Genomic DNA, 21,668 nt, shown 5'->3' on the forward strand with positions numbered 1-21,668 from the left:
GGGGCTTTTTATTATTAAAATATTTGTAACATGTATTTTCATAACCAAAATATAAAATGTAAAGGGCGTGGTAGTATTGAGATTGTAACTGTATATTTGCATAAAAAGTGTTCTTAGTAGGACCTACTGGCAGCTCACTTCAAGATTTCTATGCCATCAAAGTGCGACTCCTGCTACACAGAAAATATTTTATAGAAATATATACACAAATCCAGTTCGTTTTTAGAGTTCAAGTTTTAGCAGTGAAACAAATCTAATCTTTGTGATTGAAAAAACAAATTTATCAGTAGATAATCGCTTTACCCTTTCAAATTTGGAAATTAGCTGCTTGGCAAAGGAATTGAATGCCGATGTGTTTTTCTTGGTTTTAATTTCAAAAGCAATGTTCTTTGGATTATAAAAAGTTTTAGGCGCCTTACACTGATCTGACCATTGCTGTGATTCTCCGAGTCAGTGTTGACCACAAAGTGCTTTTTATGCTGCCCAAAAGCTGGAAAAAATTCTTTCCAAATTATATCATGCCTTGTGCCACTTTGTCCGAATCTCAAATTGGAAGGGCCGTTAAATGGGCATGTCAGAAAGGCTATGTTTCAATGGTATAATCCCTGGAGTTGAAATGTACTGATCAGGTACGTAACCCAGAGTTAGAATGGTAACTGATCCGCAAAGGGGAAACTGTTCCAGTGGCATAGCTTTCCTTTTGGCAATCGTGTTGATGGCCGTGAAGGAGCAGACAGAACTCTCACAGCCATACATATTTCTCAAGTTCTGTAGTAATGCGTTTGAGGCAGTCAGCCTCTCCAGCATTGCCTTTATCTTGCTTAACTACTCCTTTCTAGTATAAGTAGTTGCAGCTTTCTTAAATGGAACACATTTATACACCTTCACAGACTAAACAAGTTAGTTATCTGGAGCATTCAAAATATTATTATTCAATTAATTATGCCACTGAATGGATTTGAGAGTGCGCAGCTAGACAGTGCCTCCGATGACTGCATGGCACGTACACAGTTTGAGTACATGTCCATCCTTCTGAACTCTTAACCGGGATGAGTGTAGTATTTATGCGCTTTTACCAGAGCCTCTTTTTCTCGGTTTGTTCTCTTTTTGTTAAAGAAGATGGAGACCATAGCTGAAGACTTTATTTGCCAACATCTGCCTTGTTAAGAGCTCCTCTCTCGTTTAGATTTTTCTGGTTGGTTTTACTGCTTGCTCTCCCTTTCTTTTTGAAACACCCGGTTTTTCTTCAATGTCTGTCCTACTACATTGGTGCTTTCCTTGTGATTGAATATTTTGTTTTCTGCCTTGTGCGGTGTTTTCTGCAGTATGATTGAAGGAGCTTAGATTACACACTCATGAAAGCAATTTGCACAAAAAATAAATTGATCATGATGCAATCAGTAGGGTCTTTCATCACTGGTTAATACATTTATGGGGTCAAAGGTTGACTGGTAAGAGACCTGAGATTGATATGTGCCCAATAGGTGGTAGAGGTACTATGTTTACAGTTAGTAGTTTGGCTACAAAGTGAATTGTTTGTGATAAATAAATCTAGATGAGAGATTTTATTTCCTTGGTAAAGTGGTGTAGTCCTTTATACCTCTTTTTTCCATAGAGCTCTATAAGCTCCACTGAGTTGTTCGTTATTCCCTTCCCTTCCCTGCTGGAGGGTGAAACCCGTCTAGCACACAGAAGATACTTTTCTGAATAATTTATAGTTATTGGAACCTTGAAAGTACTATAAATGCTGTATATATGTACCCTCAATTCAAAGTTGAGGCAGTTGAAATTCATACACTAGTACCTCCGCTGTGGCTGAGCAAAAGACCAACGATACTCTGGTACTCACTAATTATTAAACTTCACATTGTGGTAAAATACTTTATTGCAGGGGGTTAGCAGACATTAATTATATGCACTTAAAGGATTCAGTTGAGGTGAATGTGACATTTAAAACTTATAAGAACTACTCAAATCTTTCTCTCGTGCATGCCTATTCACAGAGCATTTGTACACCACAGGGAAACTCAACTTCCCGCAAATATTTAGGACTGAACTTGACAAAACACAGCTAGACCATCGTAAAAGGAATTTTGGAGACAGTTTATGAGCTTCCTGCAGGGGAACCTTTGTGTCAACTAATGGGTGTAGGGGATTTTGGTGACCAGGATTCTTGGACTGATACATCCAGGCACTGAATTGGCTGCATTGCTAATCCATGATCAGCTAGCACCCGCATATGACCTGCATGGTGGAGTAATTGTTATCTTACATGGTGCTTTGAAATGTTGCTCTCTGTTCTGTATTCTACTCCCAGGCTGTGTTTGCCGGCATTGACACCTGCCCATCTCTATCTAGTTAGACGCTGTTGGGTCACACTGCCAAGTATCGCAGGCCAGTAGCGCATGAGAGGCCTTCTGGCTTCCTAATCCAGGCTGTGAAAGCCTTAGTGCTTCGACCAGCCATTAAAGGTCCAGAAGAACACTTGACAATGGGTAACGTCTGCTGGTCAGAGATGGACTTTAGGTTTCCTGAGACCGTACATGCACTTGTTGCAATCTTTAACCAAATACTCTTCCAACTGGTTCATCCTACCTCGGGGTCTGAAATGAGTAGCTTATGAGATACCAGAAGTTCTCCATTTGCTAGTAAGTTGCTCACTGTCCTGTAGGCAAGCTCAGTACATCATCCAGTGGACCTGGAGCTGAGCAGCCAGCAAATACAGTAACACAGCCCCACATTCATAGTGTGACAATCGTCTTGGAGCAAACTGGCATGGTGATTAGTCTTGTTGCAGGACACTGTGCTGACAGAACTGAAAGAAGAACGTGAGCAGTAGTAATTGGAGCTTGTGTGTACGTGTGTGTGTGCGCGCACAAATCAATTTTGGAAGCAGTCTAAAGTCGGATGAGAGCATGGGTCTGGGCAGGAGTGTAGTGCTTTTTTTTTTTAAACTCCTTGCGAAAGTCATCCATGAGGGCCTGCTTGGAAGTGTTTTTGTTGATGTGTTCTTACTGTCTGCAGACAGCACAGCTTGTTCGTTGGGGCTTCCAGTAGCATCATTACTAACGCAGCCAGGGTCTCAGCATATGCATTTATAAACTTATTCTGACAGATGATTACTGTTCCTTAGATGTACGAAGCGATTAATCCATGAGATCGGGCCTAGCTGAAGATGTTTTCCTTATAATCTAGTTCCTACTTATAGTACCTTTAGGATGGCTGAGATCAGGTGAATCACTTTTCTTAGAAGATAGGGAAAAAAGTTCTTCAAAAATATTATTGCTGCTTGATGTGAGAAATCTAGTACTAACCCTTGTTTTCCACTTCAGAGGCAGATTTAATCTGTTGGCATTATTTGTTTGCCACCAGGCAGCTTGTAGTCTACTGCATTAATAAAGGAGCTATTTGGGTTGATAGAACAATGGACAACTATTTAATGATGATTACTGCATTTCAGGAGTTTTTGTGCTGTCTAATTCTGTCACATATACTAAACAGTTGTGCTCTCCTTTCTTCTTGTCTCAGCCATACAAAGAGTTTTGTATTCCAGGGTAGTCTGTTGTTGAAGATGGTCACAGGGTTATTCCCAAACGATGTTTAAGACCTACAAAGCCAGTGGCGCAGCAATAGGCCAGCAGCTCCCGCAGTGCCGGGGGGGCCCCACAGTCAGGCCTGAGTGTTCTTGACTGAGTCGGGAGCGTTGGTGGTGGGGGAGGGGGGGCGGCCTCAAGTTTACATACGCCACTGTACTAAACAGATGTTTTTAGCTATTAGGTCACATGCTCCTGGGGTGTGGTTTTGGGCCAAGTAGCTGTTCATTAGTATATTTTTAGGAATGCAATGGTGTTTGTTTTGGAGTCCGGGTGCATGTGATGTGGCTAGTGGAGGACCCATCTCATTGATTTATGGGGGTAAACTTGATGAACCCTATGGTTGAAGATGGCCAGCAGCTCCCGCAGTGCCGGGGGGCCCCCTCCGGCACAGTGCACAGTCAGGCCTGAGTGTTCTTGACTGGGTCGGGAGCATGGGGGGGGGGGTGCTCCTTGCATTTTGCAGGGGGCCCCCTCAAGTTTACATACGCCACTGTACTAAACAGATGTTTTTAGCTATTAGGTCACATGCTCCTGGGGTGTGGTTTTGGGCCAAGTAGCTGTTCATTAGTATATTTTTAGGAATGCAATGGTGTTTGTTTTGGAGTCTGGGTGCATGTGATGTGGCTAGTTGAGGACCCATCTCATTGATTTATGGGGTAAACTTGATTAACCCTATGGTTGAAGATGAGTGACTTCTCTTTGGTGAAGGTTTCTAATGAATAGTAGTGACTCCTATTACGTTGTTTTGTGAAATGTGTTCTTAAGAGTGGTATACTGTGACTGAAGGGAGAGGAATGCCATGATGCGTCATTTTTATTTGAGTCTTAGAGTGATAGTGAGGAGGCAAAAACGTATCTCTTTTGTTCTGCCAGGCTGTTCTCTTTTAGGCTTACTGTAATCTTCCTTGGGAGTCTTTGACCGTTTGGTGCCGGGACACTTCTATCGAACTACTATCGCTCTTTAGAAGCTCTATTATTATTATTATTGTTGGTCTAATATGTGTCTTAAGTGGCAAACTATTGCTAGAATTAACTTTGTTTTTTTGCAGTTGTGATCTCTAACTAGCTGTGCTTAAATACGTGTCCATAAGAGTGCCTTGCTTAATTCTCTTTTTTGCAATTGTGTATGTTGTAGTAATTAGTTGCAGTGTAGAGTAACCTTTGCATCCGTTTTGTGATGGTGCAAGGGGGACATAATAGTCAGTAGTGCTATTGGCCTGATGTATGGGCCCATTGCTGGAATTAACATGAGTGAGTTAAGATAGAGGTACAGGAAGGGGACTTTCATTTTACAGAAGGCATTAGGTCGGGCAGATAGTGGTCTACGAAGATAGGATTTATGGCCATAGGTACACCATTTGCATGGAAAGGACACTGCAAGACAAAGGATGAGAAGATATTTGATGCATAGCAAGTGGAGGTTGGGCAGGTGAACGTAGTGGGAAATGGGATTGGTGCAGGAATGTGTGTTCTGAAATAGGAGGATTTAATTGCTGCCGCCTCCTCAGTGAGTCCAGGCAGTCCCTGCGACCTCCCTTCGTCTCCCTGGCACTCGGCAATTTATGAATTTGAATTTGTGCAGTCTGGGTCAATCATGATTTAAAATTGACTGCAGCTGAGCAACGCAGCGGCCGTTGCAAGCAGCCATGCTGTGCCAAGATTTGAAATTGCTGCAAAACGAGTAGCAGCCTCCCACAACAAACTCTGGCAGCAGTGAATACTAAGCATGATGTGACGTCAGTCCCAGCAGCGCCCGATTGTTGCACATAACCTGACTGGGCTGATGTCTAAGTAGTAGCCATTGGGAACTACCTCGACGTTATGTCAGGTCTGAAAGCTGCACTGCTGGGCAATCAATCTCCAAGGTGAAAGAAACATTGTAGCAGCCTGCCAGCAGCAGCTGCTACTAGCTCAGCACCTCTGGGAGCAGCACGTGCACGCCATAGCACCCTGCCAGCCACTTCAGTGCAGCAGGCAGCGCTAATGGCTTGACCTCTGAGGCGCTATGCCTATAATACGTGACTATGCATTTCAGTTTGGTGATGCGGAGCACCACACTGAAATGTGTTAGTCTAACACCTAATGCTTGATACTTGGCAGGACTCCGATTTAGTTTATTGACGTGCACAGAGCAGGGTCTATGGTTACTGGTAACCTACACTTAAAGGGATGCTGGAGGTTGGAAGCGTTTTTGAACAATGGTTGGTACTAGCGGTGTGGTGGAAACAAATGTTGTTGTACATGCCTTTTGGAAGTTAGAATTCTACCCATTCTATTCCAGTCAAAAAGCAAGCATACGATTTTGATGGTAAAATCGAAGGGGAACCGATTTCATCCATAATATTGAATAGAAACATGGATAAGCTTAATCTGCATTGGCCTTTTAAACGAGACTCGTCAGTTTTGCATTGTGTACTGGTCATATGTTCTATTTCTGCTTTTCGCTATATTAATGTTACTTTTTTTGATTGCAGGTTAATGGAACAGATGCAGAATACGAATATGAAGAAATTACGCTTGAAAGGGTAAAGCATACGTTGCATTCAAATTAACTGTCCGTTTTTTGATTGTATAATGTGCCACTAAATTATTACGTGTTTTCTGCACGTTTTTTTACTGTTTCTTATTTTACATGTTCCCTTATTGTCTTTATGTGAAAATTTGTTTGCATAGGAGGCATTTTAGAGTTAGTTTCCGCTCTTTTAGGCGAACGTCTTCTTTTTAATTGAGTTTCGAAAGATATTTCTTTTTATCCCGTGGCCAAACAAATACCTGCGACTATGTTTCTCTTAGTTGATAGTCAGATGATGAAATTATGTTAGAAAGACAACAGAATATATAATTTAGTGTTAATATGCATGCTCCCTCTGAGGTCTGGTTCAGTAGGGAAGCATTTGAAAAATCCTTTAAAAATATGAATGTGCAGTGGATGTGAAAGATTTACTTTCCTTGTGATAAGTGACTTTTCTTCAGTCCTATTATGCTAGCACATTATCTAAGTACGGTTCTTCTGTTCCGTAGTCTGAGGGGGTGGACAGAAATTAAATTAGTAGTGCAATAACAAACTTTGACGAATATGTCTTCACTAAGGTTTTGCCCATATTATTAAGCATTGGAAAAACCATAATGTCTTGCTTTTGAAAGGTGTCACCTGACGTTTTGGGTTTGTCGATGCTTGATGACTATGCTGAACAGCATCAGCAATATGCAGAAAAAAAGGGCTTACTGATTGATGTTGAACAGCATCGTAACAAAAACAGCTGAAATGACTGGTCCCAGTGTCATTATGTATGCTAGGTTTCATCATGATGCTGTGGCTTCCATATTATTTTCACTTTTATTTCACTGTTCCAAAATAATTTAAATCACTCTAAAGTGTTAAAAAGACAATAGTGCAAGGAGTATTCCTGAGGCACATTGCAGATGTGAGCCCTTTGAGAAAGGAAAAAAGCATTGGCAAAACCAATAGATCTTGGCAATTCAAGAGGCATTGTATTTGCAATGTTATTGTCTTTTAGCCATGTGTTTTGGAGTGGCATAACCTATTGGCTTTGCTTGCAAAGATGGGTATAGAAATTAAAATAGTGAGACAAGACTAAGAACCGGGCAACTGAGGGCATTTGCAGTGGGATCTTACAATGCACTGCGAGCTTGACTACTCTACCTCTCCGCAAGCAGCTGTTTTCTGAACACTGAGCGGCATGCAGCGCTCTAGACATTGTCGAGAAAAGAAGCACAACCCCCATTAGAAAAAGGCCCGAGAGAAACAGAGCATACTAATGAACTTGGATAGAACTTCGAGTGGGTTTTTCCAAGAAGTGCTTACCGTGGGCTTTCATGCGTGCGGGGTATGTACTCACAGTGGTGCAAAGCAGTGAAAAACAGTAAACTGTAAAAGTCTTAAAATATAAAGCATTACTTATATTTACTTATATCATGTTTATTATTTAATGCCATCAATCAGAAAATCAGGCACACATTCGATTTAGAGTCAATGTGTGTATGTTGACATTATTTTTATTTGCTGAAGCGCATAGCTGGGTCGCGCTTACCCTTGGCTGGACACTGCGTGGACTGCGTGGACTTTCCTCACACCTCGCCGCACCCGCTCCGCGGGTGCCGCTTCGTCAGGTTACCGAGAGGAGGAGCAGACTGGGAGACCTTCGAGAGACCGAATCAACCTCGGCGGAGGGCTGCAGGGCTGCGAGCGTGCCAGGGACTCCAATTCCCAGGAGTCCCTGATAGACCGTCGACAACTTCCGGTCCGCTCTCCCTGCCGGCCCGCCCCCGCCCACCGGAGGGCTTTTTAAACCCCTTGCTGCTTAGCCCTCATTGGGACATTATTTTTATTTGCTGAAGCGCATAGCTGGGTCGCGCTTACCCTTGGCTGGACACTGCGTGGACTTTCCTCACACCTCGCCGCACCCGCTCCGCGGGTGCCGCTTCGTCAGGTTACCGAGAGGAGGAGCAGACTGGGAGACCTTCGAGAGACCGAATCAACCTCGGTGGAGGGCTGCAGGGCTGCGAGCGTGCCAGGGACTCCAATTCCCAAGAGTCCCTGATAGACCGCCGACAACTTCCGGTCCGCTCTCCCTGCCGGCCCGCCCCCCGCCCACCGGAGGGCTTTTTAAACCCCTTGCTGCTTAGCCCTCATTGGGACATTATTTTTATTTGCTGAAGCGCATAGCTGGGTCGCGCTTACCCTTGGCTGGACACTGCGTGGACTTTCCTCACACCTCGCCGCACCCGCTCCGCGGGTGTCGCTTCGTCAGGTTACCGAGAGGAGGAGCAGACTGGGAGACCTTCGAGAGACCGAATCAACCTCGGCGGAGGGCTGCAGGGCTGCGAGCGTGCCAGGGACTCCAATTCCCAGGAGTCCCTGATAGACCGCCGACAACTTCCGGTCCGCTCTCCCTGCCGGCCCGCCCACCGGAGGGCTTTTTAAACCCCTTGCTGCTTAGCCCTCATTGGGACATTATTTTTATTTGCTGAAGCGCATAGCTGGGTCGCGCTTACCCTTGGCTGGACACTGCGTGGACTTTCCTCACACCTCGCCGCACCCGCTCCGCGGGTGCCGCTTCGTCAGGTTTCCGAGAGGAGGAGCAGACTGGGAGACCTTCGAGAGACCGAATCAACCTCGGCGGAGGGCTGCAGGGCTGCGAGCGTGCCAGGGACTCCAATTCCCAGGAGTCCCTGATAGACCGTCGACAACTTCCGGTCCGCTCTCCCTGCCGGCCCGCCCCCCGCCCACCGGAGGGCTTTTTAAACCCCTTGCTGCTTAGCCCTCATTGGGACATTATTTTTATTTGCTGAAGCGCATAGCTGGGTCGCGCTTACCCTTGGCTGGACACTGCGTGGACTGCGTGGACTTTCCTCACACCTCGCCGCACCCGCTCCGCGGGTGCCGCTTCGTCAGGTTACCGAGAGGAGGAGCAGACTGGGAGACCTTCGAGAGACCGAATCAACCTCGGCGGAGGGCTGCAGGGCTGCGAGCGTGCCAGGGACTCCAATTCCCAAGAGTCCCTGATAGACCGCCGACAACTTCCGGTCCGCTCTCCCTGCCGGCCCGCCCACCGCCCTCTAACCTTCCTATAACTGGGGTTACCTCTCCCGCAGCGCGGGACGCAGCCCGGAGCAAAGACCGGGCTAAGACCGGGCCGTTTGAGGCCGTTCGAGGACGGCAGAGGACGGCCCCGGCCCATAACCCCTACACCAGTTGACGACACATCGAAGGTAGGCGGACTATTTAACCCCATCCTATCCATTTCGCTGCACAGAGTGCTTGGACACAAGAAACATTTTATTGACTGCGAGGGCCACTACGTCTTTGTAACACTCTGTGTGAATAACGTGCATAGTTGTCATAACCACTGCTGGTGCCATTTAGAAATCATGCCTTTAAGATCAGGCAAAACTCGCATAGTCCAAGTCCAAACACCTAAAGGTGTGGTATCAGGGCCATTGGATGCTTTTATCACACGTGCCACGGGAATACTGGAAAAAGAAATTGCTATGGTAGAAAAACGTCTTTCCATTGACTTAGTCAGTGGATAACGCTCTTCACTGGGCAGACTGGCCACGATCCCTAGCCCCGTGGCACAACTACATGCAGCTTTTAATTGTATTCACTCAGATACCATTGAGGCCATAGTCCATATGGATAGCGAGGGGGCTGATTCCCTTGCACATACACCAGCCCATATTGATCACCACTTAGATGACCTTGAGGCAAGCGGGGAATCCACATCCCAGGCTAGCTTAGTGTCCGAATACACTTCAGAATCCTCCCACTCATCTCCTGACTCTCCCCAGAATGTGCCACATAGGGTGACCGACATAGACTCCATAGGCACCGATATAGTAACAAGGAAGAGAAAGCAAGACTTGAGCCATATGGGGGGGAGAGAACGCAAAATGCCTAAATTAAAATTAAAAGACACCATTGGTAACCCCATACCATCAGCAACGGGCCACCTTAGTGAAAAACAACATCCCAGTGCTTTTCCAAATGTCTTATGCCCCTCCCTCACCTCCTTAGGATCCTCGGACCCATGCCCAACTTGTCAAAACAGTGATGAATCGCTGTTGGTAAAAATTGAGGCTCTGATTAAAAATCTCTTACTACCTGTTTTGGAGCGGATGAGGTTAATGACCTTAAAATTAGATACCCTGGAGACAGTAGTAAACACGAACTCAGCCTTGTTACTATCTCTAACCGGCACGAGTCATGGGGGGGTTAAATCCATACAACCAGCCCCAAAGACAACAAATATTTCCACCACTCTTAATCTTAAACCCCCAGGGATAGCAAACAATAGACCAGTGAGGGGTGGTGATCCTAAGACTACTTTAAGTAAAGCATCCGAGGTCTCTTCTCAACATATGCATAAGACGAAGCCCACGGACAAACCGGACAGCTTAAACTCTGCTAGACCCCTCCCAACCAAACCACTCTCTTTGGCTAAACCTAGTCTAAATCCTTCCCGGCATCCCCCCCATGGGCCTTTAGTTAACCATCGTAACACCACAAAACCCTTGGCAGAAAAACATCCCAGGTATACCACTCCGCGGGCTGACCTCCCTATCGAGGCTGCATCATACACAATAGTATTGACTGGTGTAGCCCCCCTTCAACCTGGCAAGAGGGAGACTTACGGCGATTTGCGCAATAAGGTGACCTATTGGTTGAATAAAAACCGTCCGTTACCTCCATCTTCGCCAACTGAAATTCTGTATGTAAGAAGAGTTGATTGGGTGGGCCATGGTACCAAAGACCTGGAGGGTGATTGCATTTTAATCTCGTTTAAGGACCCCTGGGTGGTGGATACGATTTGCAGAAAAGCTAGGTTTGCGAGACAGGGGGACGTTCAGACATTGGGCCTATCATACTTCTATCCACATAGGCAGAGTTCTACTCTAAAGGGCCCTAGACATGGTCAACCATCCATCAGGAGTTACCCAATAATAAGGACTCCCCAACCTCCGCATTTTTTGTCACTCTTCAATCATTTTGGCCCTCTATCTGATCTTGAGGCCAACGATTGACTCCAAACTTGGTCTTGCGTAGCCGAATCCTCAGAAAATTCTGGGCTTTTGGCAGCTAGGCCGAGCGAGGTGCTCCCGCAGCTTGCTACCACAGTGGAAGAGTGTATGGGGGCCTCAGCACCAACAGGAACTTCCATATCGCCACAGAGTGAAGTGGAAGTTCCCTTGAGGACTGGGGGAAACCAGAACACCTCTGGGCGTATTGAAAATGGGAGGGACGGTGAGATTGGACAGGGCACCCTTGCAGTTACAGATTTGTTGGTACCCTTTGTGGAAATACTTACCCTTGTGTCCTGGAATGTGGCCGGGGTTAAAGGTCGTATCCATTCTGACGACTGGCTGGAGTTTATGGATAAATACGATATTATCCTACTCCAGGAAACCTGGGCAACCGAACCAACATTCAGGCAGGGCTACATTAACTTCTTTAAACCAGCAATTAGAAGTGTTAAAGGGCGAGCCTCAGGGGTTTATTGATCTCGGTGAAGCAATCCTTGGGATATTATCCCACAGAACTCAAAGCACTGGACCCTGATCTCCTCATCATCAAGTTGAGCAAGACCGGCCATCGGGAATTGATCCTGATCAATATATACGCCCGAGGGTTGCCAGGAGGCTGTTCCCCTCCCCTGATGGAAGTATTGGACCCCATTTTGGCACGCTTAGATAGCGATCCTGTCACCCTTCTAGCAGGAGACCTAAACTGCACCTTCGAGCCATTACCTGACTCAGGGGACAGTTGGGGCTCCGCGGAGGATGCAGTATGGGGTATCCCCGATCTGTTGCCCTCTAAACCGGTAATTGCAACTGAGGCAGCGGTGAATTGGATGGCCCTTTGCCTAAACAGGGGTTTTCGGGCCTGTAATGGCCGTGCAAGATCAGACCAGGAAGCGAATTTCACTTTTGACAACGGGTTAAGAAAAAGCCGCATTGATTACATCCTGTTAAAACTCGGAGACTGGCCCCTGCTGGTGGATATGGCAGTATTATCCCGCCCAGAAAGTGACCACAACCCCCTGTCCCTGCAACTAAGGATACAAGGTCTTGTGAGATCCGAGAAACTCGGTACCTCACAGACTGGGGATGCTTTTTTAACCAATGACAGGAAGAGGTTAAAATGGTCTAAAATTATGGAGGATGATACACTAAGGGATAATGTCAACACTATGGTTACCAATACATACAATGAGATGTTGGCATATGATCAGTCGGGCGACAACCCCGAAACGGCTAATAACATCATAAAACTCCATGACCGTTGCTTTGATGATCTTAAATCCCTGCTCTCACAACCATGTCACCAGGGAACCACTAAAATACCTACCCGCCCTAAGAAATGGTATAACAACAAATGTAGGGAAGCCCATACCCAACTCATTAAAGCAGTTAAGTCTCGGATTATGGGATCAGTGAAAGCGGCTAGATTAACCTATAGGAAAACGCAGTGGGAAGCTAAACGGGAGTGGGAGAATAAGCACTGGTCGGACCTATTGGAGGCCTCCATATCTAATAACCCAATCAAATTTTGGGAAATAGTCAAGTGGGGGAAGGACCCGGACGCATGCATCCCCGCAAACCATGTGCCCCCCTCTGATTGGGTGACATTTTACTCGACCCAGTTCTGTGCTGAGAATCCCAAATTTCCCAGTTCTCTGGTGATGTCACCTCATTCACCCATGCAAATCGAGAACATTATCTTTTCAGAAAAAGAGGTTGAGTTGGCACTAAGCCTTACTACGCGAGGGAAAGCGCCGGGCATGGATCTTATACCAGCCGACCTGTTCAAAGCTAATCCCGCTCTGTGGACGCCCTATATCACCAAGGTGGCCAACTCTATTGCTGCTGGTGCAAGCATACCCAAATCCTGGAAGGGGGCGGAGATTTTACCCATCTACAAAAAGGGCAGTAGATCTAACCCAGGTAACTACCGCCCGATTAGTCTCATCGACTCAATACAAAAACTCATTGCACGTATGGTCCTGGGTAGGGTCCAAGGCTGGATCGAACTAGAGGACATACTATCTCCCATGCAGGCGGGCTTCAGATCAGGAACGAGCACCATCGACCAGGTGTTCAGATTTTGTCTGATCTACTGGAAGGTGGTTCAGCTTGGCGGTGGTACCATCTACGCAGCGTTTATTGATCTGAAGTCCGCGTTCGATCTAGTCCCGAGGGATAAACTGTGGGGAGTCTTGAGGAGTTTGGGAATGCCCGAGGAGTTACTTGTCCTAATAACCAAATTGCATGAGGACAACTTTGCGAGGGTGAGATGGGGAGGCCAGGGCCAAGTGACGGAACATTTCCCAGTAACTCGAGGTGTCCGCCAGGGGTGTGTCCTGGCACCAACCCTTTTTTTGTTGTTTATTGACCAAGTGGTCACATTTTTTAAGGATACTCCGACGCCCCAATGCTTGCAGGCCAGCGATTCCCGATGCTCATCTTCGCCGATGACACCCTACTCCTCTCTCGAACACGTTGCGGTCTACAGCGGGCGTTGGACCGCTTTGAGGAGTTCTGTGTCATCTGCAACCTCAAGGTGAATGTTGGGAAAACCAAGTTTATGGTTCTAACAAAGAACCGCTTTGTCCGGAGCTCAGTTAGTATGGGTGGTGTTAAACTGGACCAAGTGGAGAACATGGTATATCTGGGGGTCACTTTGGATAGCCGTCTGAGATGGAAAGCCCAAGTCGGTGCACAACATCTCAAGCTTGCCCGACTTACCGGCTGCCTACTAACTGAACAAAAAAAATCCATCACCAAGCGGGTTATCCCGGCGCTTAAAATATATGATGCCAAAATTAACCCAGCTATTCTATATGGTGCAGAACTATGGGGCTACATGGACCTTACGGGACTGTTTAAAATACAATGCAAATTCTTGAGAAACTTGGTGGGCTTGCCACCGTCGTCCCCTTCCATCCCTCTCTGCTTGGACATGGGTTGTCCCGCGATCAACGAGATGGCCAGATTCAGATTGGTCGCCTTTTGGAGGCGCTTATGGACATCCCCCGACCTCACTTCATTCGCAAATGAGGTAGCAGAAGTCAGGTCAATCAGGGGCTCGGGGAAAATCCATTGGTTCAAAATGGTAAAATCCACTTTGACGGATATGGGGCTAGAGCAGCTTTGGACATCTCCCACTACTAGTATCTTTCCATCTAAATTAGCACTTAAAGAACTGTACTGGGCTACGCTCCGGCAGTCCAGAGTTAACGCTTCAAGCTCCACCAACCTCACGGGTAGGTTCTTGTCTTTTAAGCTGGACCCATCCCGTGAACAATATTGGGACACAGTCTCCAAATCTTTGGACAGGAAACTCTACCACCAGTTCCGGGTGGGAGCATTGCCACTGAACACATTTACGAAAAGTTGGTCAACCAGCACCACGGATCATTGTAGATGGTGCCCGGGCCATAAGGAAACAGTGGGTCATTTCTTGTTTGCCTGCCCTAGATATTCGGCACCGAGAGCCAAATGGTTAAAACCATTGTTCCAGCGTCTGCCCATTAGAAAATCCGATGAGGCCATTTGTTTATTAAAAACTAACACCTCAGAGGTTATTTCAGTGAGTCTGGCAAAATATCTGGGGTGGGCCTGGATAATAAGGTCAAAACACTAGCCTAACTACTGTGATTATTGTGATTTATTTCTGTTTGAATATTTTTTTGCTCTGCTTATTGACCATGTAAATGTCCTCTTTTGACCCACTTAACATCACATAATTGGACTGTTCATTTCTGCTTCTGCCACTAAATATTGTTCGGAACTTATCTGTAAGCCTTCCCGCTCTAACCGTTCCTTTTTTTTAATTTTAGTAATTTTCATTCAGGATTGTCTTTTATGTCATATAATACTAATTTTATGAATTTAAAGAATATGTATTTATAATTAATCAATGTCTGTTATGATCTGTCTTTTATGATTTTTTTTATAAATCGAAATAAAGACCTTAAAACCTGAAAACCTGTCTATGTTTGCCGTAGAATAAAGAAGTATGTTACAGCAGTTACAAGTGAGTAGTTGCTCCATTCTAAGCATGCAGGGAGGAATAAAGAAACATGATCTGGGTAGAGGAAGAAGCCTCTGGGTTGGAGGCGGTTGGGAGGGAGCTGGTAGGAGGAGACGGAGCGAGTGAAAACATAGGCTGTCATGTGGAGTGCTCAAAATTAAAGAAAAAAGTAGCTCCTAAAACATGAGCAGTGGATGGACACAATTACTTAGTCCATGCCCTGGGGAGGGCCAAATACAGGAAGAGGCATGACTCAAACATGCCTTGGACAAACCGGAACGAAGGTTACAAGGGTGATGTTGGAGCGAACAAGTGGTAAGCCTATGGGTGGGCTGAAACCCACTGAATTGTAATCATGTCTCTTCAAGACCGTGCGTGCACTGTCTACCTGACACCTAAAAAGAATCAAAACAGTGGGACGAGGGAAGGGCGGCAGAGCAGTGAGGCGTTGAGAAGAATAGGGAAGCCACAGAGAAGTGATAGGGGTGATGGAAGAATCAACACTGCTAAACAGCAGGAGTTAGCAGATTAGCTAGAGGGGATTTAATAGGGAAAGGTGCACACTAGGCAGAGAGCTGGAAAACAGATGAACTTGGTTTGCTGGAACAGAAAGTAAAAAGTTGTTTCCTCATGTCAGCCCTGAAGTGATTCAAGAGTTCCTAACAAAAGCATGGTAAAGAACATATGCTCCAAGGGAAGGACAAACCAAGAAGAGGAAGAAAGGGCTACTGAATGAGAAAGAAGCAAATGTGATTGACATAAAAATCAAACAATTATTTTATTGAAAGGCCAACTCAAGTATTGCAGTTTTACCAATCAGGTCTTTTAACAATAAACAGCTAAACGCTGTCTGTAGGTGAGATCTGAAAATAGTACTCCGATTTTCAATAACTCTAAACTAATTATTATTATTTTTTTAACAGGCAGGGCTGCACAGTGCTAGTAAAGTTTTGCATATTATATATAAAGGAGACCAGTTATGCTAGTCTCATTGGATGTTAAAGATACGTTTAATGAAATAGAATAGTCTTTCCTAAAAACAATTAAAAAAAATTAAATAATTGTCAGAGTTGGGTTAACCTACAGCTGAAGAGGTTGAAGGTTCTTCCTATCTGGGCTGAAAAGCACCAGTCGAAATTCTCCTGAAGTTTGTATCCCTTTTTCTGCTATATTTCTAACCTTTGTATATTTTCCAGGTGTCAACCTGGATCTGGGAACTTTACCATAGTACCTCTATGTGCCGAAAGGACACGCCATTTGCCTCCGTTCTGACACCATTTCACTATGAAAATCATGGGCGGGACCTATATTGGCGCCCCTCCTGCATGCTAACATCAGTTCCTTTCTATCTACTCTGCCAGACACTGAGTTAGAGCTTCTCTCATATTTCAGAGACACTTTCTTCATGTTTTTTCTTTGAAAGTTTATTCGATGTGCAAGAGATGTCACCCCCTCTGACATCCGGTTTGAAACCTTTTAAGGACTGTCAGAAGCAGATGTCAGAGACAGATCCCCATCAGTTTTGTCTGTGGAGTCTGCATTAGAGTCACGACTCCAAAACCTGTGGAGACTGCACGTCAATGAACCTGCATGACATAAGGGAAAGCTTGGAGAAACTTTGCTGCCATGCACAAGAAGGCGCAGTTGCGGGACCACTCCAAATCCCACTACAGGACCGATGCTTGATCCCGTTTCTCCTCCCGGTGTCAATGGAGCCGCTCTTGAGGATGGTCTGTGTCGCGCTCCCAAGCTCTCTGGTAACCTCAAAAACACAAGAAGTCGAAGCAGAGTTCTGCTTCTTCATTCCGGTTTCTATGCCATACCGAAGAGTTATGCTCTGTTTTTTTGGATATCTATAGACTCCCTCTGGCCGCTTTTGATCCCCACATAGCCAAGAGGCTGTAACATTACAACTCACACATGATACCAATGAAGAGTTGATATTAAACATATGTCCTTTATTCACAGAGAAATATCCCATTCTCTCTGCTTTCTTCCCAGCTTCTGTCCTAACGATTCCATATCACATTCTATAGGACATGTATGACATTCCATTATACTGAGTACACCTAGCTCAAAGGTCTTTCACTAAGGCTACCACCAGCGGGTTCGCCTTTGGTGCCAGCTGGACCCTCCAAACCACTTCTGCCCTCTTCTCTGTCAGATGCCGTCTACCCAAGCACCAAAAACCAGGTCAGGGTATGTCAATGCTGACCTCACCCACCCAAAGAGGTTCCAGTGATTATCCGATCCGATGCAGAGTCAACACTAGTCCGAGTTAGACCGACGTTGCGCCCGAATCAGATTTAGGAGCCCATTTTTGCACTCACTTTACCACAAGGCAGATAGCATTCTTTTCATGCCCTTTTTGGAACAGATTATGACAACAGTGGTATGAGAACATGCAAGAGGCAAGTGGGCTGGGTGCCTTCCCAGAGACAGCCCTTAACTCCCCTCCCAGCTGCAGAATAATCCGTCTCCTATGCTATGATTATGCATAGGACTGCTGAAGTCCCTGACCTCCAGCTCCCCACTGTAGAGGTAAATACAAATACATTGACTGAGGTCCTCCAACCAGGCCTCACTGCTTAAGAGCCTCTCTTGCCTTTCAGTGAGGCCCTGACAGATAATCTCCTACAGGCTAGGGCAAAGCCATGCACTAGTAGGCCTGCTAACAGGCAAATCGGCAGGTGCCATCATCCTGCTCTGGGTGGCCCAGATGTTTTGTCATAGCTCCCTTATCCAGATGGCCTTGTGAAGCAGACCTCCACCAGTTGAACCAACCCAGATCATTTTCCTACCTCTCCCCGGGACAGGAATTCAAAGTAAGTGAAGACATTTGGAAATTGCCTCTTCTCATCAGCCAGTTTGACACTGTGATCGTTCAGCACCTCCTGTTTGTTGGGTCATTATGGTCATGCTCTCTGGGACTTGGTGGCACAAATCTTCCCTGGTGTACTTTTGCAGGATATTCAAGATGGTTGCAGCCAAGTTCACAATTCGATGTGGCTTGGATACCACCGACTACGTTTGGCGAGCTACAGGCACCAGTGTTGCCATTCATAGGCGTACGTGGCTACAAACGACTGGGTTTTTGGGCGAAGTCTAGTCCTCCCTGATGTACATGTCCTTGAATGAGACTTGTCTGTATGCATACAAGGCTTACTCTGACATTGAACATTTTAAGGAGAATAGGGCTACTGATTCTGGTATTTTAGCTTCAGTCCTGGATTTTAGTCACATCGACTCGGAGGCTGCTGGGACTGATGGCCTCTGGCATCCTACTGGTCGAGCACCCCAGGGTGGCATACCCGAGCTCTTCAGTGCGATCTGAAGTCCCAGTGGACCCAACATTAAAGGGACCTCTCCTACCAAGTACAGATTTCAGAGGAGACTGTAAAGTAAGTGAAATGGTGGCTACTGTACCGCAAATCAGATCCCTCTCCCTGGTCATGCAGCTTGTGATAGCACAGTCCCTACTTTAACGTTCTGAAGAGTTCTTAGGCGAGCTGTTCGGAGTGAAAATCTTGAATAGAGTAGGTTGAATGTTTGCTGTAATAGCTTTAAATGTCGAGGCTCTGTTAAAAATGCAAAGGCTGTAAGAATGAAATGCATCATTCATCTTACTTTATTTTCAAGTTACTCAGGCAGCTGATAATTTACTGTCTGAATAATGCTGGAGAATGCCCCAGGGGAATAATTCTCAATTCTAATCTATGCTCTTTCAAACCACTGAGAGCCAACGCTCTGTCCAGTTCAGTCTGCTAAGCGGTTTTAACGAACCCATTAGCTGTCAATGAGTGCATTCAGTTCAGCAGTCAGGTGCATTATTAATGTGCACCTAGCAGGCATTGCTTCATTTCATGAACTGTAAAAGACCACAATGCCAGGCATTTCTGCACACTTTGGCTAGGCATATCTGTAAAATTAAGGTAATTCATTTTTTAAGTTAATTGTTAGAATATACCCGAGTAGAGGAAGAAACTGTAATTATGGATTCATATTCCTTCTAGAAAGATCTGTGTCGGTTTGAAAAAGGGGTTTAAGTTATGGGCCGTCCCCAAACAGTTGTCAATCTCCATTGCAAAGCCCATATTAATTTTGATTTCTACTACAGCAATCGTGCCCCCCACCCTCCCAAAAAAACTATTCATCTGTTATGGTAAGCATTGTAAACTTAACTCACCATCTCTATATACTGATTGGCGCTTTAAACATGACTTACCTGGTGACCTCACATAAGATGTACTCAAACATCAGAGGTAAAAATCGCTAGTGCCTCCATGTATACTGCGTGACTTCAAGTTATAGGGCTGTAATACAACTTAGGGATCCAAGGTGCCTTTGTAGCATCTTTCTATGGGTGACAAGTTACTGATGTGGTAGTTCATACCATTCATCAGGAGCATGTCTGTATTTCTGTGATAATAAGCTTTACAAATATGATGATAATTAGCCATTATTCTTACCCTCCTACGTCGGTCTCACCCAATACCAATGCAGAAATTTAAAAAAAAATGTTTTTACATTTGGAGCAGTTTGCTTTTAAGCCTTCATATATTTTTCCTTATTCACTCATGATATTCTGCCAAAATCCCCACATGGTGGAGATTTTAGCAATCTCTAGGTTTTTGATAAATCCTAGGAAAATAGCAAAAATGTGACCGCATATTTTTCTGTATGGAAAATGGTAAAAGGCTATGGCATGCTGTTGTTTGTTGCTCTAAATGACATCAAATTGTTACGTGAACTGAGATTTCGTTAGTTCCAGCTATCAGAAAGAAGCAGGTGGAGTTTGTGACAGTTTTTGCAATTTTCTAAGCAGTGGTCAATATTTACTAATTTTGTATACACTTGTAATTTTCGGCACAAGAGGTGTGGAACTAATCGCTGAATCCAGAAAGTTATAAATTCCTGAAAACTAGACCACTTTCTCAATTCAGCAAGGGGACGTTTGTGTAAATCTTTCAAGGGATTACCTAAAAAGCAAATTATTTAATTAAGAAACTGTTAAAGGAAGCAGAACAAGAAAGCAACATGACTGGAATTTCATCTGAAATAAATGTTTACACTAAATTCTAATCTCCAGGTGTAATATACCATTACGTCCGTTAGTCTTCAGGTCACAGAGAACAATAGTGTTTGTATATTGTCCAGAGCTAAAAACCGAACCAAGTCATACTAGGATTTTTCATTGTGTAATAACTATGCATTACGTCAAATAGGAAAATGTAATTAAGTGTATGAAAGAAACCTATGCATTTTTTTAATGCACCCAGGAATCTGACTTTAGATATGGTTATTCCTACCCCTCTGAGCTTAGGTTTGCGCATACTGCCAGGTGACTCTGAAGGAGTCATTCTAAAATGTGTTTTTAGTTCACTCTAACTGAAAATTGAAAGCCAAAGAAATAGAGAAATCAAACGGCTAATAACAAATGTCTTACTATTCTGGGTTGCCACCTTTCACCAGATAACAACCGTACCAAACTTGCATGGATGGGTCTCTATTGCACAGGACTCTGGAGAGCTGGGAAAACATCCATGTCTAGAGAGCAGATGTTCAGATAAGACAGTCTTTTGTGTAGGTGGTTGCCTGCCACACTTTATCCCAAGTTGGACGACACTATAGGAAGCTCACCAACCTCGGCCTGAAAACTAGATACCCAGGAGGGAGACCATGGTGCTGTGATTTGTGTAGCTACCACCACCTTTTCAAGAATACCCTGTAAACCTCCTAAGTATGGCTTAAAACAGCCAATTTTGCTTTTCCTTTTAACACCATCAATGCTGATGGTATTCCCCTCCTGTGCTGAGATTTGTTGATTCCCATTGTTTATGACGAGCTCAGCTCGTCATGAGCGTACGAGAGGTGTACCTCATGACGAGCTGAGCTCGTCATGAGCGTCGAAGGGGTTAAAGGTTGGTGGATGCATTATGCCAAGGCTATGATTATCGCTGCTCTGGAAACTCTACCAAACCTGGGTATTTCTGAAAACTTGATGTCAGTGACATCACAGATGGAAGGACCCAGAGTGCTCATCAAATTAATGGCCTGACATCTTTACACCAAAGCAAACAAAGGCACACCGCTGTGTAAAACTCTAGTTACTTGCCAAGATTGATGTAATTAAGTCCAGTTGTTTTTGCTACAGCATAAAGAAAGGTTTCCTGTGGGAGTTATAATTAAAACCGTCATTTATTCCCCCCCCCACCTTTAATTCCTGTCCTAAAACAAAATCCTCTTACATGCCAAAACTGAACCAATTATTGCATTTTGATTAGAAAGTTCTGTTCTGGTTCATCATATGGCACCAATGTTACAAGCAAAGCTAACCTTGCCTTTTCCAGATATATATAGTTTTTTTCAACTTGTTTTTAGTTAGTAATTGCACACTGTAAAATACTACAGAATGGCACGATATCTCACCTACCCCCTGTGCTCCAGTAAGTGGCTTGTAGCCTGGCCCATTAGGACAACTGTGTCCCACATTTAGTCCAATCTAACCAGACCATACAC

The 21,668-nt window shown here is 45.0% G+C and overlaps 1 protein-coding gene across 14 annotated transcripts in view; it reads left to right on the top strand.

Annotated features, from left to right (window-relative positions):
• DLG1 (discs large MAGUK scaffold protein 1) overlaps window positions 1–21,668 on the top strand; it is a 1,315,748-nt gene that overhangs the window by 780,871 nt on the left and 513,209 nt on the right. For all 14 annotated transcript variants that reach the window (XM_078666465.1, XM_078666467.1, XM_078666469.1 and 11 more), the window contains one exon: window positions 6,070–6,120. In XM_078666465.1, coding sequence (XP_078522591.1) covers window positions 6,070–6,120 — 51 coding nt within the window. The remainder of the gene's footprint in view (window positions 1–6,069; window positions 6,121–21,668) is intronic.

This window comes from Lissotriton helveticus, chromosome 11 (genome assembly GCF_964261635.1).
Source record: "Lissotriton helveticus chromosome 11, aLisHel1.1, whole genome shotgun sequence".
In the NCBI taxonomy this organism is placed as follows: Eukaryota; Metazoa; Chordata; class Amphibia; order Caudata; family Salamandridae; genus Lissotriton; species Lissotriton helveticus.